We start from the raw sequence: 18,949 nt of genomic DNA, 5'->3' as shown, positions 1-18,949 counted from the left end.
CAAAGAGCAGTGCATGATGGAAAGACCAAACAATATAATAAAATTGATAAAGCAAAGCTATATCAATAGCTATATAAATTTATATTTCATATACAGTCATGGCCAAACATTTTGGCTGTGACACAAATTTTGTGTTTTGCAAAGCGCAATCTGTTCTTGCCTTGTTATAGTGCTCAGAGTTGATTACAATTTGTCGACTTCAGCTTGTCCACCCACTTTTTAAGGATTGACCACAGCTTTTCAATGGGATTAAGATCTGGGGAGTTTCCTGGCCACAGATCCAAAATTTCAATGTTAAGATCTCTGAGCCACATCGTTATCACTCTTGCTTTGTGACCTGGTGCTCCGTAATGCTGGGAAATACACAGATCACCACCGAATTGCGCCTGGATCATTGGGAGAAGTTGCTCTTGGATGATGTTTTGGTGCCATTCTTTATTCAATTTAGTCAATCCTCAAAAAGTGGGTGGACCAGAAGAAGCCCACAAACTGTGATCAACTCTGAGCTCTAACAAGGCAAGAATAGATCTCTATCAGTCAGGATTTGGCTCAGAAGCTGATATCCAGCAAACTAAAGCGAACTGCAGAATTTATGTAGAAGACATAAATATAGACACTGTAAATATTGACTCTTTGCACAGAATTGATGTATTTACCAATAACATAAGTCTTTGAAATTTATTAAATGTTTACTGTTCTTCAGTATACCATGAAAACGTAAAAAAAAATCTAAAAATGATGAAGCAAAACAAAAAATTTGTGTCACTGCCAAAACTTTTGGCAACGACTGTACACTAGCTTTGTTTCCCACTGAATACTGTATTGTTCAGAAAGTTAAAAGACAAACAATCTGCAAAATCTTGAATAGTATCGATGGATCAATTAAAAATATCAATTTGCGAATTTAATGTATTTAGTGTTTTTATCTTGGATATTTTGCATTACACTATTCATACCTGTAGCAAACGAGTTTCTCTTGAGGCGCAAAGGCCCCTGGGAAATGTGCTGCCTTGAGGTCTCTGCGATTGCAGCTCTCTTGCGGTGGTGGTGACTAATAGAGGCGTTTGTACCATTAACACACCCTCGAAAACACCTTGTGGCAGGATATCCAGCACGGCACAGCATGACAGAGCAACTGATGAAGACCTACAACCAATGAGAGACGTTACAGGACACTGACCCAACTTGAAAAAGTCATATGATCAAGTTCTTAGAGTTACCTCATCATGAAGCCCAACGAATTTGAAAGCTTTCATTCCAAATCTATATTCCGTCTGCCTGCTTTGATACACCGCAACTGTGTCATCAACAGCACACCTGGGAAATTAATAATCATTATTATCAGAAAGACATAAATTAATCTATACTCAAAATATTTTTCCTTTTTTTAATAAGTCACCTAGGTTCATTGTCACCATCTAAATCTCCCAGAGGTAGACAGTTCAGGTCCAGAAAGTAAAAATCCAGACCAAGATTTTGTTTCAACCAACCAGTTGAGTACTCTGAATAGTGATGGCCAAATGAAGCCTCGTGAACCATGTGGTGTATTTCTTGCCCCCACCAGATGGCGCTCTTGGCTTGCATTGCCGCATGCTTTGAGTCCTTTTTTTTTTAACAGACAGCACCATCTAGTGGGGTCAGAAAATACAGAAAGTGGTTCCCTGAGGCTTCAATTGGCCATTAGTGTCTGTGACTGTGGCTTTTTATACTCAAGTAGTTGGTTGAAACAAAATCTTGGTCTGGATTTTTACTTTTGGGTCTGTCCAATTCAGAAATTTCCTACCCATTCTCAATGATGCTGTAGAAAGTAGGGTAGTTGGGGTCGTCATATGGAGTGGCTTTGCAAGTCTCCACAAAAAGTTGAGTGTTGGGGAGGGTAGTGGTTGCTAATATTTCCATGTAGATCATCTGGTCCAGGTTCACCTCCACTGGGTAGGTTTTGGGATCCACTATACTGCTGAAGAGACTGCTCCGGAAGAACTCAAACTGATAGGTGAATGTGCCAAAGCCCTTCTCCGTGAACACATAGGGAAGCTTGTGGGCTCTGAATTCAAAAGAAACGTTGCCTTATGCAGGTAGACGCACGAGAAGCCAATCCTCACTTCGTTTTTCCTTGTTATGACACCAAGACCATTCTCAAAGGATACTATTTCATTTTTGAAAATCATGTTTTCATTGTCCTCCTGTAACAATAACCAGATATGCTGGCTGAATGTTCCACAACCATAGTACCACACCAAGTTTTGAAAATGGAAAAAAAATCAAAGGCCGAACTTCACCTCCATCTCTGTGCCACAGGTGTTGAGTGATACTGTGCTAATCAGATGCGTGCCATTGGAGGTCAAAGTGCAGGATGGATCCTTCAGATGCAAATGGTCCTCATGAATTCCTGGGAGGGAGGACTTCTCTACCTCAACAGTCATCATTGCTTCATTGCAAATCACATAAGCCTCACCTGCAGTATAAAGTACAAAGAGCAATTTGTACTCCTGCTCTTAAGATTGGCAAGGTAAGAACTGTTAATGTGTGAATGAAACCAGGTGATTAATATAAATCTTATTACATAATGGCTCTATGTAATAAGTACTAATCTATATAAATATATAAGTAATATTAATCCTAGCAATAGAATCAAACTGCTTTTATCTTCTTTAGGTGGTGCCATATTTCAAATGAGATAAATAAAAAAAATACTAACCAAACTTTTGTCCAACAGTCACAATGATGCATCTCATCTCCGAGTCATAGGCTGTGTTGTACCTGGGTAGGTTACAAGATCATAATAAATTAATTCAGATATTGTTCTCGACTTGCTCAATTCTGTAAAACAGTGTTTCCTAATCCAGTCCTCAGGGACCCACAGCTGGTCCATGTTTTCGCTCCCTGCCAGACAGCCCACATTTTTGCTCCCTCCCAGGAGGGAGCAAAAATGTGGTCTCCCTGTGGGTCCCTGAGAATCACTGCTGTAAAACATAAAGACATTTTTTTTTTACAGAAGATGATAACCTGAGCAAACATGTGCCTATTTCATTCTTGTGAAGACAGGATTACGTTCAGTGTATGGAGACTCACCCATACTCGCCCTCTGCAATGAAGCAGATGGGAACATGGTCTCCAAGGTCATTTTCCGTGGGAGTCCATTTAACGACGGCCTCAACAATGTTGTCATGAAAGCTGACCTGCCTTGTGATATTCAGTGAGCCACTAATAAGTATGTTTCTTACCCTGTGCAAAAAGGAAGGAGAAAACAAGATCTACATTCTACGAAGATCTTTGCAAATTTGTGGAAAGCCTTTTCACAAAAAAAGAATATTTGAAAAAGATCTACATTTAAGACATGAATTGATCCTTGTCTCTGCAGACATTCCACGCATCTCATCCCTACAACATCAATTTGACCACAGCCCTCCCAAGCTGAATAAGGTGAAAAAAGTAAAGAAGCAGGCAACATCAGCATCTACTCGTGACCCAAATGGTGTGGCATCCTGTGTATATAAATACCCATGACATCCAGAAATTTCTCTGTATGGAAAAAAAACCCAAATCATCCAAAGAGTATGGCAGAGAGCAGGGAGCGTGCAAATTCCAAAGGAAAAAAATCCCTGTATCACTGAACAGTTTCGTCAAATCATGTCATCAGTCTTCTGAATGTGGAAGAAAAGATAATTGTAGTGGAACGGAGGCTCTCATGCTACCTGAAACAGATTTAATTCAAACAAATGTAATCGATCATTTCAAAAACATATAGGCAGTTTCTCAGGATCCCTAGAAAATACAAGTGTCATATGGCAGCAAATCCAGGAAGAGATCTACAAGGTTTATTAATACACCTAACTAAGGATACATCCGCTTTAGTGGATGGCATTCCTGTTCTTCTAGGTACCTGAGGCCACAATAAATTTGGTCAAGTACTATTTTGAAGATCTGCAGTTCTGTTTGAAAACACCAGACTTCACTACAGAATGGAAACTACTGGATAAATGGCTTTCCCCATAGTGATGGAGTTGATCATCAGATTGAAACCTGTGAGCTCTAAATAAGAAAAGATCATCTTGTTTAACTGCTAACCTCCACTGGTCAAGGCAGACCTGGAGCTTTTCCATGGAAGCCTGGATAACACTTTGGGCACAATGCCAGGTCATAGCAGGGCTCACGCACACACACACACACACACACACACACACACATACATTTGTATTCATATGTTTGTGGGGACTCTACATTCATTTCTGTGGGAAAAGTCCTACCCTCAACAATGGCTACCCAGCCCAACCCTTAACCATAAGCAACAAAACAAAACACAAGAATTTTGGCATTTTTAGTTTTTTGATTGCATTCACAGGGTTTTATAAAATTTAGTTTCCTCTTGAGGGGACCGCGATAATGTCCTCACAAGGTCAAAATAACGGATATTTATCACATTTTGACAACATTTGGACCCATGTAATATTTTCAAAACCACACACAATTATGCACTGCGGGTTATCTCACCAATCCCCATGTTTTTGGACTGCAGAGGGAGGCCAGAAAACTAGGAGGGAATGGCCCCCATCATGGGGAGAAACATGCAGACTCCACCCACTCACACAAGGGGGAGGAGCCAAATCCTCAACCCGGGAAGTTTGTGAACCCCCCAACTCTGGAAATATGCAGTGAGAATGTTCCTACTTGAGTTAGGCTTGCTTTTCTTTAAATTAAGTGCTTTATGAAGGAACATACATTTTCTTATTTTTTCCTCTACAGTCAATCTCCACTGACCAGTACAACTGAAGTACTGAAGAGTTTCTAATAAGATAATTGACCTACTCTGCATATATTGCAGTAGCATTGATTCTGAACTCCAGGTCCTGAGCCACAGAAGCTCTGAGATATTCTCCATTTCTGGGAGTTGGATACAAAAACTGCGGAATATATTCTCCTTCGGTACAGGAAGGAACTGCTGAGTTAACTGAAAAAATAAGGGAAAAAGTCATTGTTAGCACAATGAAGTAGCAACATAGTTATGGAATTAGATGCTAGTAATATACATAACCTGTACGATAAACTGGAGAGGAATCTTGCTCAGTGGAGCTGTTGCTAGAGCAGCGGTTGATGTTGTGCTAGTGGTAAACGGATGCTGCCACCACCGCGCTGTTTTAGCTTGGCTGGTGTTACTGGTGTGAGCAGGGACTGATGAATTTTGTTGCCAGGCAATAAAAGATGGCATGTAATTATAGGGCAGACTGGTTGGGGAGGAGGCCTGATTCCAAAATGGTGGTACCGTGGTCTGTGTGTAGGACGGCTGAGATCTTCTGAGTAATAGGGGCGATTTTACAGTTGAAATGCCATTCATGTGGTGTAGCGTGATGGGTTGAGTGGGGAAGTCCTCCAAGACCAACTCAAAGGTGTGGGCTCCAGAGACTGAAGAGATCTTATAGTCAAGGGTGCAGGAATGCTGGCGAAAGAAATGTGTGAATTTCAGTGATGAATGAAACAATTCCGTGCATCTATGGGAATTACATACCAACAAAGAGTATGAAGTGTTTTTATTAATGATGTAATGGAAGAATGTTCTCTACTGCAAACGGGTGCCAGCAATACAGCAAAACCATAGGGACCTGTTATTGAAACCTTTGTTGCCTACAGTACATATATGGAATATAAGACACTGTATATGTTATTTGCTTGTGGACTGACAGAATGAAAGATCACTCCTACCTCATCGAGGTGGAAATCTGGGTGTTGGTAACAAGTCCCACGCTCAGCATATTGGATTGTTCCATATCTGCATCTGACGTGGTCTTCATCTGGATCATGAGCCAGCAGGTTGACTCTCCTTGGACAATTCTGAGGAATGCTGAGAAATAATTTGAAAGGATTATTTTTACATGTTATACCGCTAAGCATCATCATTTAATTCATTTGGTATTTATATGTACAGAGCATCTCATATATACCACACAGCAGGTCTAATATTGACACATTTAACATGTACCCTCTTGTTCTAATTTTAAAAATTAGAATAGAAAGCCAGGAACTGAATTAAAATTGATTAAAAAAACACAATTAAACACAGGTAAGGCAGAGTTTTGCAGTTTTATTTGCAGTTCTCAAGACTGGGTAAATTGGACGTAGCATGAGAAAACCTGACCAAACGCTGAGGTCACTGAACCGATCGAGGCAAGATTTATATGGACTGTTGATGACATTCAGAGCTTTGGAAGTAACGTTGCCCGGTGGCAGGACTGTGCAGAATGCTTGTAGTGTCGAGAGAAATCAACAACGCAATTTCTGTAAGTCTGAGTTTGTGTGAATAAAAATCTGTGTTTTGTTACAATGTTGTGACCGTCAGGAAGTAAACAAGACCATGTTTGTGAATGTTGTGCAAGTTGTTTAGGTGTTTAAGCATTTTTCAGCTTATTGTCCTATTTTCGTATTATTATTTTAATGGGGCGTGGTGGCTGTGGGTTAAGCAATCTTTGATTTGCTTAGTAGAGAGAAAATCAGTGAGGGAATTATCTGATACGCGGCCTCACCGGATAAGAGGGACGCTTGTGGGGACGGGGACGCTTGTTGGGTTTCCTGGTGTCAGATCTAGTACCAAGATCCACGTGGGTCAAAAGGTTCCAGGAACCATCGTTATTTTCAGCAAAGGTCCAGCAGCAGCTTGCCTCACTGTAATACAGAAGATAATACAGAAGTCATTTGTTATACGATCATTTTGTGTTTATTATACTCTTTTGTTGTGTAAAACTTACCGCATTTCAAAAGGTGTATCGGTTGGAATGCTCTTAGTGATTAATGTTTCAGATTGACACCATATATCGGAATAGGAACCCTGGACACTGGAATCCAGCTGCCCAGTTTCATATCTGCTATTGCTGCCGCAGTTCCCATTGGAACAAAACCAGATGTGTTGGGGATAGCAGTAAGATGAATGATAGGCTTCTTTGTATTGGAAATCCACCTGCAAATAAAAGTAATTCGTTTAATGAACAAGTTTTACAGGTAATTTCCATCCAGGGGTTTATAGGTACATATCAAAATGAAAATAGAAAAGAGAATATGTATATTTATCTAAGTTTATTTGTGTGGTTAATGTTCACGCCACGTTGTTGTCTTTGACAAATTCAATATGCTGTTTCAAACATTCAGCTTTAAGAACTATCCCAAAAAAATCAGCTTTCCTTATAGAAAATGACAAAATATTTGTGTTATATTCAGTTTTGTGCAGTTTTTTAAACCGGATGACATGCATCAATTCTGTACAATATTCTATATCATATTTTTTTTTGCACCTCCTGACCCAACACATTGCTGAAACTCTATGCTATTGAAGCATATTCATGCATATTTAAAAGGTATTTTGGTTAAAGATAAAACTTCAGTAGCAGTGAGCACTGAGTAGAAAAACAGTGATCAATTAGTAAAATTAGTAAATAAAATTAGTAATTAAATTAGTAAATAAAAATACATTACTTACAGTGGTGCTATAAAATTGTCATTATAGGCTTTTTATTGTTTTAAGTTTATTGCTAAGTAACAAGATTACGCTGAAATAGGTGAATATCATGCAATGTTAGGGGATATTGTGCAAAACACTTATCATACTAAAAACTACCAGCCTGTGACAGCTGCACAGTGAGCATCAGAACTGAAGAGTTACAGAGGAGTGAATGCGAATCCTGACGATGTAAAGTTACACATTGGCGGGATATAAAGTGAAGAGCAGGTCTCACCCTCAGAGATCCATCGGGGTTGCGTCCTTTGGGGGTAAAGGTCATGACCCCCCCATAGTAGTGGGCCGCTGAGGTGCTGGACACCAGCACCAGCTGCAGGATGATGCAGAGCATGATGGAAACCCGTTGGTCTTTTACCTCTCTGGCTTTTATACACTCTCTTCATAGTGCATAATTCGCTGGAATGAGGAAATTCTCAAAAACAAAAAAAAACAAATCCTTCAGGTATATTAATCTTTTGCTGGGAAATATTTTGCTCCCACAGGAATTTTCAAAAAAGAAGGTGAACAGTTAAGCATGAAATATTTCACTACAATAGAAACAGCAAAAGATGCAGAACTGGTTTTGGTACCGTGAAAGATATTTTGACATTATTGGGTCAACCTTAACTGCTAGCGTGAACGTGACAGCTTCCGCGGAGGCAGTGTTCGTGACCTTGTCTCCGTGGCTGAGGGAGGACAGCGGACTTCTGCGGAAGCGAGGGTGAAAAACAGCTTGATGCACCTGGTGACCTAGAAATCAAAAGGGCAAATGGAGAATTAGAAGAAATGCCAATTCTAAGAAAAGTCTTACGTCTAAGGTTGTGATCAAGCTGTTAACCAATAGTTGAAGAGAAAACAACCTTTCTACAGGAACCAGAAAATTGTTTTCCCCGTGTTTCCCTTATGTTTATTTGTGCTTGTCACCTTTTTACACATTTCTGACCACTTCCTTATTCAGTCCACTTTATCCCTCCATAGTCTGCCTTTGTCTTTTCCTCCTGGAAGCTCTAGCCCTTGCATCCTTCACTCTCTCCCCCACCTGCTGCTCTGCGTCAGTCTCCGCCACCTTGCCATCTCCTGAGGACTTCTCCTCTAATGAAGCCTGAGATGCACTCTGCTCTGTGCTTACCTCATGTCTCGACACCTTCTGTCCATTGTCCTCCAGACCAGCATGCTTGCAACCCTCCCATCCTTAGCTCTCCAGCATTACCAGTGCAAAATGGACAAAGCTCAGGATGGCTGAGAGGAAATGGCACCGAACAAGACATCCCATGAATCCGGCCGAGTACCAATCATTCTATTATGATTCTCTGTTTCCATCTAGGTGTAACGGTAGATGACCAACTGTTCTTTGCAGAGCAAATAACAGCACTAATATGTTTGATAAGAGCAAGTCCACCTCAGAAGTGGAGTGGTCTAGTGAAAGTCCTGACTTGAACCCCCATTGAGATGTTGTAGTGGGATTTTCAATGGACAGTCATAGTTGAAGACCCTCTAATGAGTCTGATTTAAAACAACTCTGTAGAGAATAGTGGGCCAAAACTATCCTTCTCCATAAACACTCTCCACTTATGGCAAGAGCTTGACTCATGTATTAATTCATTTGAATAATTTAATGCAGGAATCATTCTTGCTCCAGAAACACTTTCACACCCACACCACGCCTGATAAGAAACAGGAAGGAAACGGAACTCAACTTCCAGATAGACGCAGAGCCTCTCACAAATGACACAGGGCTGCATTTCAGCCTCGGAAGCCAGAAGCTTCAGCTTCACATTCCGCAGAGGCTCAGACTTCATATACCGTCGGTTTTAGTTTTCTCAGCGTTTTCTTTTAGGGGTCTTCCCTCGTAGCATCATGACGTTGACCTGTGGGCTGCTCTGGGAGTCGGGGAGGGGTGTTTTACAGCCTTAACACACACAGCAGGACATTCCGGGCACATCCCCCGAGTCACAGCAGGACAGGAGCTGTAATGGGCCTTACAACCAAGTCTTGGGTATATAAGGGGGGTTTACATGTCTTGGACCAGTGTAATTTGCCAAAAAAGATGAGCAGTTAACATGGGCTTACTTATCTGTGGCATGTTCTGGGAAACAGAATGGATCTTCTTCTGTTCTGGTGCATGATACTGCCCTCCAGTATAGATACTGGAAATACATTTGCCAGCATTTCTTCATAAGTCCATAGATAGATGAATGAATAATAGATGGATAGAAAAATGAATTAAAGTCAATTGGAGGAAAATAGAGAGATGAAAAAGAAGGGGTGAAGGAGGATTAAACAAATGAAAGGTGGTTGAATGTGCTTCAGCTGTACACTGGATGCCTTTAGAATGTTTGGAGGTTTTATGCTGAGGATTGACTGAATGGGAGCAGTTTGAAAAATTTACAAATACAAGTTTATGGGAAAAATTTGACAGAAAGAGGGATGCGGGTGGAATAACAAAAAGAAAAATACAAGCACATTTCTTCTTCTTGAGTGGAACATTTGAGAGGGGGAACAGCTTCTAGGTGAAAGACTGTAGGAGGAGACAGATGCCAAAGTTTGGGGAATAATAATAATAATAGTAATAATAATAATAAATATGTGAGAGAACATAGTGATTTCTGTGCACAGCCACCACAATAAGAAATGATTGTAGAAGATATTATGTTTCCTTTAGAGAAAAGGCACACCAACCTTATTGACTCGACTCTTTTATTTCCTGTTTCGCCTGACGACATACCATGGACTACAAACTTCCCCATAGACCTGACATTGTTTAGCATTATTTTAATAATTTCAGTGTGCAGTTTCAATTTTGTGCTTTTTACAGAATTGTTTTCAGAGGGAATAGTTGAATGCAAAAATGTGGACAAGCACCTAAAAAAATTACGTTTTCTAAGGAAAGACGAAATAATTACACCTATGAGCACAAGGTTGTGAGATGTAAGTATGTTTAAATTATATTAGTTATGGACGGGTATTTTTATCTTTGGGAGGGATTCTTTAAATTTGGCTTAGTGGCGGTGGGACCCCCTCATGTTATAAATGTTACACTCCTTTTGTGACTTAAAGTGCAGTGTTTTCCATTTACCGACAGCTGTAGATGTTTAATTGGAGAGGATGACACGGCTGTCTGAACACAGTGTATAAGTATGAAAGCCTCCCTCTGTGAAGCCCATTTTCACAGGGTCTCGTAAAGCAGCTCACTTGCCATGGCTGTGAAACAGGGCAGGATGTCCCGAATGGCTCAAATTTTTATTTTAGTCTAAATTTTTGTTTCATTTTTTTATTTTCCTTTCAATTTTCGATTTACATATGCCATTATAATGCCATTTAATCTGTTCATTTTCATCATGTTTAAAGACATGCAAATACCCTGGTCATGAGAAAAGAAAATCACAAAGATGTTTCTAGAAAGTTCTCCTGCAGATGCTTATGCATTGTTTAAAAATAAGGCAAAAAATTATATTTAATCAGGGTTTTTCAATTGTCTCTTCATAACAAGATGGATCTGAGATAAAGAGAAAGAAATTGGCAAGAAATAAATCAAAATACCATTTTAAACATCCGAACTACACAAACACCCCATCTGGTGAGTCTGCCTCATTATTTCATGTGTGTAAATATAGATTACTATCACTGCCTATGACAACAGATTTGTGTCTCTGTGACCTTTCTGTTATCTGGTTCTATCACACTTCTTATGGTTTCACAAAGAGGATAAAGGTTAAAGGCAGCCATCTGAATTTACAGGCTGTTTTCATTGCTGGTTTCCTTAGTCTGTCCTGTAGAGGCTGCATATTCTTTGGTTCTGAGCTGTGAATGAGACAGACCCAGCAGGAGTCTATAAAGAGAACAGCATCAGTCTGGTCTGTAAAGATTTTTGTCTTTGGATGAATAAAGGTAGAAACCCTGCTGATAGCCACAGACCCTTATAAACCAGCCCCATCCTTTAAGGAGGGACCCGGGTACCTTCATAAATGCCCAGGGCTGTCAGAAACTGTCAGCCTTCTGTAGGATGTGAGAATCCTCACTGGAGATGCTTTTTCTCTGTTTGCAAATGCTGCCCCTGCTTTGCGTTTGGGCAAATCTCTTTGCTGCTAATTCCCAGGTCGCGGCAGGTGAGCTTGGGGAAGAATTTCCGGCAGAAACTGGATTTTGAGTGAAGATTCCGAAAGGAACTATATTTCTGTCATCTGTCTCAATTCTCAGGTGTGAAGTGTGGTTTTCCGCAGGAAGAGAATATTTTGAGCCGCTGGTTAAGAATCGTGGGCGGGAAAGAAGCCAAATATGGATCATACCCCTGGATGGTATGTCAGTGTTCATATCAGATGTGCATCGGAGCCAGTATGGGCGTGATTCTGTTTAGATGCTACTGAGTCTTTCTTGAAACCGGTTTCCTGCAATGATGAGTGTAGTCTGGCTTGTTCAAGGTTTCCGTGAGGTCAAAGGGAATCCACTTCTGTGGAGGTGCTATCCTCACTGACCGCTGGGTCCTGTCCGCTGCTCACTGCTTCTCCACTCATTCGAAGTGAGTAGAACCTCCTGCTTTCTGCAGAACTTGCACAGGCAGCTTCAGACTCCTTTTCTGACTTCTGAGATGTACTTTTGCATGCTTTTATAGGGAGTCCCTTAAGAACATTGACCTTGTGGTTGGGGAGCATGACCAGACAGTTCTTGATGCTGATGAGCAAGTTCTCAATGTTGAGGCCATCAAAGTTCATGAGAAGTTCCACCACTCTAGCCCAATGAGCTATGACATTGCACTTTTGCTGCTGGTCAGAGAAATCCACTTTGGTAAGTGCCTTCAACAGAGACCCAAAAAACGGCTGAGAGGTTCACATGATGGACCCCTTGCACTACCTCAGTGTGGAGGAGACCCAATGCCTCATGGAAATGGTGATTCAACGCAAAAAGCAAAAATGAAAAAGAGAAAAACACCCTCACAGGCTGCAGCTCTCCAGACAGTCCTACAAACCTGCTGATTCTCAGAAAAATCTTTAATCCTGTTTAGAAGAGAAAGAATATCTTTATTGTCATTGTATGTGCTCAATGTGCTTTCACCACCAATGCTACATATATACATAATAAACCTGAATAAAGAAATAATAATAATAATAATAATATAATATGGAGAATTAGCTGAAGAGGGGACTAGTGTGATCACACATATTGGATTTAGCTGTGTTAAAAGTTCACAGTAACAGCATTAACATTGAGGTTTTACCGTTGTGAATGTTGTGTTTTTCTGACGCTGTTTCATGAAGTTATTTCCGCCACAGGACCACGGGTCCAGCCCATATGCCTTCCTCTCCCCAGTGAGATCATTCCAGCGCAGACAAACTGCATTGTGACTGGATGGGGTCGAATTAAAGAAGGTAAGGCTCACCTCCTCCGTACCGAGACAGGCACTGTGGGAGCCAATCATAAGACAGGCACTGTAGGAGCCAATCATAAACCGCGTATGACTGACTGCAGTGAAGGGCCTGTATCCCCTAGCAGCATTTGGACTACTGCGACACACACACACACACACACACACACACACACACACACAGGATATCCTCCAAGAGCATTTAAAGTACCTCATACCACCATTTTTTTCATAAAATTTTATTTTCTGCATGCTAGCTGGCACTCTGTCGTCTGAGGCCTTACTACGGTTGGCCAAATGACCAATGCTCTTGTCTCATTGGTCCTGCAGGGGGCTGCACTCCCGCCACCCTCCAGCAGGTGGATCTCGAGCTGCTGGAGGCACACAGGTGCCAGCATGTCTTGAAGACGGTACGGCCAGTGGTGAAAGGGTTCACAGTGGTGTGTGCTGGTCCAGAGCGTGGGGGAAGAGACGCCTGCCAGGTAAGCGGTGCCCCAGCGGGCACCATGGCCCTGTGTGAAGAAGACGGTCACATGACTCTCTCTCTCTGTGTCCAGGGAGACTCAGGAGGGCCACTGGCCTGCCCTGGGGTGGATGGCCGTTGGGTTGTGGCGGGGGTCACATCCTGGGGCAAGGGCTGTGGGCGGAACTGGGCCAGTAATGGGGGGAAGCCCCCAACGAAGCGAGGGTCCCCTGGGGTGTTCACTGACACCCGGTTGCTGCTGCCCTGGATCAAGAGCATCATCAGACAAGGTATGCGGTCCAGCGGGTGCTGTCCATGCAGCCTCTCAGAGGCGGCCCTTTGAAAGTCACCCTGATTCACTCCCGAGAGCTCAGCCCCAGAACCTGCAGCGCTGTTACCCAGGACAATACTACCCGAGCTGCACGGAAAACAGCACAATGAGACGCTACAGATGTGACAGTGTAGGTTTAGTACCTTTAAAGGACACATTAAAGTAACAAATAGGACTTTGTGAACACCTTTTAGGTGCTGACATTGAATACAGAAATAAACAAGCATTTCTGAAGCCTTCTGTTTTAAATCAGGATTGTCTCCAGATTATTTCAAAGGGATGTTTTCTCACAATGTGGTCATTACAGATTCATATAATTAATGACACTAATTAACAATGTTGCTGCAATTCTCCTTCAAATATGGCATAATGGGTAAGTTACTACCAATATGGTCAGTAACACTTATATGCTTATATGCTGTTTTAGATGTGCAAGCAAACAAGGAATTATCATCCTCATCACCATCATCACTGTCATCTTCATCATCAGGTTAGTGGGTCTATGCCTCTGCACATTATCTCGGTGCCTCGTGTGGCACCAAACACTCAGCATCATTCAGCATCATCATTTGGGTTATCATCCTCCTCACTGAGGTCCTCATACTCACCTTGTGTTTCATCTCGAACCCGTGTCAGACTTACCCAGCATTGTGATATGCTCCACCTCTCAGGGCCGTGTGGCGTCCCGGATGGGGCTCTGACAAGTGACCGCGGTGTCATTAGCAACCCAGGGGATTCTGGGAAAAACTACAGCAACAACGAGTAGGTGACCTTCAGAAGTAACAATGCACGGCTCACTGCACCTTTAGCTGTTTGAAATGTCTGGCTGTTTTACCTCACGCACACACACACACACACACACACACACACACCCCAGTCATTTGGCGGTAGCTTTAGACTCACAGTTCAGGTCAGAGCCAAAGCTAAGGCAGGGCACTGTTTTAAAATACAGAGATGGACATTTCAGGTCCAGAAAGTAATAATCCAAACCAGGATTTTGTTTCAACCAACCAGTTGAGTATAAAGAGTCACAGGCACAGAGTACTCAACGGGTTGGTAGAAACAAAATCCTGCTTTGGATTATTACTTTCTGGACCTGAAATGTCCACCTCTGTTTAAATATAACAATGAATTTACTGTATTCTAACATATACATGCAGTATACATGTATAGCAGGGAAAGTCAGATATATTACTCATCAAATGTATTTATTTGTAGAGGATATCACAAATTCAGTTTTAACTAGTTATAATGCCAATTCTTGACATCGGAAATTCTATTTTAGCTAGTGAGATTCAAAACATTTTTCTCATTCATTTCAATGGGAGTTGGAATTTGAACAAGTTAAAATCCCGATTTCTGATATCAGGAATTCAATTGTAACTAGATATCATTAAAATTGAATTACAGATAGTTACAAGTAAATTCCTGCTATCAGAAATTTGATTGTGAACTAGTCAAATTTTTATTTATGATATCAACAACTGGCATTTTGAGTAGTTAAAACTGAATTCCTGATATCAGGATCTCCGGTCTCCTCCTACACAGGCTGTGTTCCTGGGTCTTCGTGGCCCCCCCTGGGCATGCCGTCCTGCTGGAGTTCCTGAACCTTGATGTGGAGTCGGACCCCCTCTGCTCCCGCGATCAGCTGACTGTCCTCACTGGCCCTGGCCAGGTCGTCGGTGAGAGGCCAGTGCACTTTCAAAGGAGAACCGATCCGAGACCGGTGCTGACACCCAGCACCCAGAGGACCGCATCCGGATGACTCACAATTAACCTTTAACCCTGGTGCCATGGCAGGACGGTTCTGCGGCCATGAGCTGCCCTCGCCGCTGCTCATGCCCACACGCAGTGCCACTCTGCAGTTCACGTCAGACACCAGTGTTACGGGGCGAGGTTTTTCTGTCCGATTCACTGCCGTCAAGCCAGACCCCGGGATGGGTACGTAGTCATGGCCATCCGAACTGCGCTAGAAATTCTCCCTCTTCCTGTTGGGAAGGGCTGATGCTTAGCTTCACCTTTAGCCACTGTACTTGCATGTACACAGAAAAGAATGTCAGGTGTGTATAGAGGGGTGTGGCCAAACTCCCAAGCTGAAAGCTGATTGGCCACCAGAATGATCCTCCCCTGTCACTCACGATTCAAAGCACATCATTGGCTAATAATAAGGTCGGGTTCTCCTGTGCTTGAATCGCTCCTGCTTGTCTCAGGCTCTGGCTGTGGGGTCACAGCTCTTCTCCAAGATGAAGGCTTGGTCCAAACACCCCAGTACCCTGAGTGCTATGGCAACCAATCTCGCTGCCACTGGGTCATCCAAGCCCCTAAGGCCCACGTCATCAAGGTAAGGTCACCTCAGATGGCCGTGTGCTGGGCGATGGACCGCCGCTTGGCAGAGTGGAGAGCCAGAGTGCCGTGCTGTTTTGCAGCTGGAGTTTACCGACTTCGACGTGGAGCAGTCGGAGGGCTGTGTGTACGATTCGCTGACAGTGCTGGCTGACGTTGACGGGACGGAGAAGATAGGTACAGACCTTCAGACACCCCAGCCCAGGCAGCCCTGCAAAGTCCTGGTGTCACCATTCTCACCTTTCTTATTCCCCGTTTTGGTATAATCATTGGGCTTTCTTAGAGACATTTACATCCATCCATCATATATTAACCTTTCATCTAGTCAAAATAAATAAAATGAAATTACATTCACATGAATAATGTATTCACCTGTACATGTATTTATTCAGCTGCCCATTATTCCTATTTGTCATTAATATCATGATTCAAATCTGAAAACATCTGTTTGGCATCTGTGTGTATTTGCACTTTCTTGGGGGAGAGGCTACCTGTGGCCAATCAGAGTGCAACATAGTATGACATATACATGATGCGTTATGTGTGGTACTGTGACACAGGATCATTTAAAGGTGAGGATATTAAAAGTGAGGATATCTTAAAGGTAAGGATATTAAAAGTAAGGCTATTACGCACATGGACATGGTATCTAGAAACAGCATCAGTTATCGTGTGGTTCCAGGTACTGCTGACATGCCCCCTCCCCCCCCATAGCTGTGCTTTGCGGAGGCACCCGTCCACCCCCTGTGCTCAGCTACGAGAACCTCATGGTCCTTCAGTTCCACTCTGACGGCAGCGTCCAGCATCGTGGCTTCCAGGCCCGTGTGTCCTTCATCAGCCGACAGGGTGAGGGGGCCAGGCGGAGGGGAGGGGCTTATCCAGGCATCACTGATGAATTACGTGAGGCAACGGACGGCACCGGGATGCCTGGGCTCTTTGTGTCCTGATCTGGGCTCTCTGACCCAATCAGATCTGCAGATGGGTGATGAGGAACGTGGCAATGGCAGACATGGATCTCTGGATGTCTCCCAGCCCGGTATGTATGCACAGACCCTTAGGATAAATATCTCGGATGTGCTACAAATTTGTTCCTAAGAAAAACTCCGGCTCTGTCTTATGTACTTGCTATAATCAAACACCATAGTTTTGAGACTCATTTGGAATGAAGATGAAACTTTTAAAACGTATTACCACAACTACTACTCCAGCAATTACTACAGTATATGCCAGTAATAATACTCCTCCCATGTAGATTACAAATAATGCTACTACAGGTCGCCGGAGTTTTTCTTAGGAACAAATACTCCTGTTGCTGACACTACTATTGTTACAGTACCTCCCCTTCTGAAACTACTAATACTATAATTACAAATATTTATACTGCTGCCACTACCACTTCTTGGAGTAACTGTGAATATGAGGGTAAGTGTGACCTGACCTTTATGTTCCCATAATTCTGCTTCCTTTTTCACTCATCGACCAGTTCCAGGGCCTTCGGATTTAAGTCTGTTAACTATTATAAGCAGCACTTTCAGGTGTTACAGAAGACAGATGGAATTATCTGTATATCATTTATGCGTATTTGCTTATATTTCTATTCCTAGATGATTTGTCTGACGAAGGTGATGATGACTCCACCCCTCATCCTGGCCTGGATGATTGGCCAATCAGTGACGTAGATGAAGACTCCCCTGATTGGATGGTAGCTGGTTCACTTGGACTTAGTTAGCCTGATGCTGGTTATAATTATCTGAAGCATCATTTAGTTGTGAGTTCAGAAGCCTTATTTTGTGTGTGTGAAAATTATAGTTAGAAATCTAACCTCCACTTCTGGGGTATGATTGTGGAAAGCCCATAGCTACTTTCATGAGTTGTGAAAATTATGCAGAATCCTTATGAAAGCCAGGAATGAATACGAACACACTACCCTTGTTCACCGTATGATACTGCCAGCTAATCTCCAACATAAACTGTACTTTTTCTAACTGTTAATGCTTTAAACAGCATGTCGCTTGTAGTAAAGACCATGTCCCACTCTTGATAAAAGCTTAAAAGAAGCGTAATGAAACTGTTTTACAAAAAAAGTATATATTAGTCGGTTTATTTGAAAAATAAGCTCTCCAATAGTTTTTCCTGTAAAAAGATGCTACAGTATTTCTGTTATCACATCTACTCTCTCACTCACATTACTTACTTACTTTACAGAACAGCACTGCAGCACATTAGTACCAGAATACTCTGTCACTGAGACTTCTCTTATTTCATTACAGATACTTTTTTCTACTACCTGTTACTTAAACTGTAGATGGCATCAGCCAGTTACCCACTTAGTACAGAACGGCAAAGTATGTACTGGCAGATGTGTGTCACCGTTCTCCTCATCTAAAAGATCCTGCTTGGACGTTCATGGCCCAGGATGAAGAAGAGTTTCTGGGTCTGGTCAGCTGATATGTCCTAGTGAGCCATGATGGAAGTTCATGAGGACCTGTGACATTACTCTCCTCCTTACTCATTCATTACTCTCCTCCTTACTCCTTATTCATGGGGCCCAGGCATGGCCACGCTTCTCCCAGTTAGTCTCCACTGTATAGTTGCTGTGATTCAATATTCAGAACTGGGAATGCTTTGGCAGCGCAGGTGGTGTGGGGTGCGGGTGTTCGGTGCAGGTGAGGATGACACTGGAGAAGGGGAAGCTACAGGTACCGTTCGGTACAGGAAGAAGAACCGGGGTTAGGTTCCGCTACATGCAGGAGTACGTACAGGTAACATTTTGTGGGAGTAACACTGCAGAGAGGTATGATGGACGTAGGATGTAGGTGAAGCAGAGCGAGATGCAGATAGGAAATCATGGAAGATAGAGGGGAACAGTTCAGGTCCAGCTAGACTTGTCTGATGGGATCGGTTAGAGTGTTGTTTCCTTAATGCACTGGAAAAAAAAACACACACACATATATAAATATTACTCATGATCTC

General features: G+C 42.4%; 3 protein-coding genes across 14 annotated transcripts in view; 1 reads left to right on the top strand and 2 right to left on the bottom strand.

Annotated features, from left to right (window-relative positions):
* Nucleotides 1-891: 891 nt before the first annotated feature.
* On the bottom strand, nucleotides 892-3,076 carry LOC111858132 (ZP domain-containing protein-like). Its single transcript, XM_023839589.2, is given in 6 exon segments — nucleotides 892-1,146; nucleotides 1,221-1,317; nucleotides 1,784-2,078; nucleotides 2,081-2,183; nucleotides 2,280-2,455; nucleotides 3,073-3,076. Coding segments are annotated over 6 exon segments (930 nt in total).
* Nucleotides 3,077-5,679: 2,603 nt separating this feature from the next.
* Nucleotides 5,680-18,424, top strand: LOC111858128 (ovochymase-2). The gene is made up of 15 exons (XM_072698462.1): nucleotides 5,680-5,805; nucleotides 11,701-11,775; nucleotides 11,899-11,996; nucleotides 12,090-12,262; nucleotides 12,748-12,843; nucleotides 13,170-13,321; nucleotides 13,397-13,592; nucleotides 14,305-14,395; nucleotides 15,182-15,315; nucleotides 15,434-15,574; nucleotides 15,844-15,974; nucleotides 16,060-16,153; nucleotides 16,691-16,822; nucleotides 16,947-17,012; nucleotides 18,366-18,424. Exons 1-15 carry the CDS (start codon nucleotides 5,680-5,682, stop codon nucleotides 18,422-18,424), a joined length of 1,764 nt encoding a protein of 587 aa, XP_072554563.1.
* LOC111858133 (liprin-beta-2-like) overlaps nucleotides 18,062-18,949 on the bottom strand; it is a 27,907-nt gene continuing 27,019 nt past the window's right edge. For all 12 annotated transcript variants that reach the window (XM_072698442.1, XM_072698447.1, XM_023839590.2 and 9 more), the window contains one exon: nucleotides 18,062-18,902. In XM_072698442.1, the coding sequence (XP_072554543.1) occupies nucleotides 18,879-18,902 (24 nt within the window). In that variant the 3' untranslated portion in view covers nucleotides 18,062-18,878. The remainder of the gene's footprint in view (nucleotides 18,903-18,949) is intronic.

This window comes from Paramormyrops kingsleyae, chromosome 13 (genome assembly GCF_048594095.1).
Source record: "Paramormyrops kingsleyae isolate MSU_618 chromosome 13, PKINGS_0.4, whole genome shotgun sequence".
Lineage (NCBI taxonomy): Eukaryota > Metazoa > Chordata > Actinopteri > Osteoglossiformes > Mormyridae > Paramormyrops > Paramormyrops kingsleyae.
The sequence above is the reverse complement of the archived record's forward strand: the minus strand, read 5'-3'. Positions and strand labels throughout refer to the sequence as shown.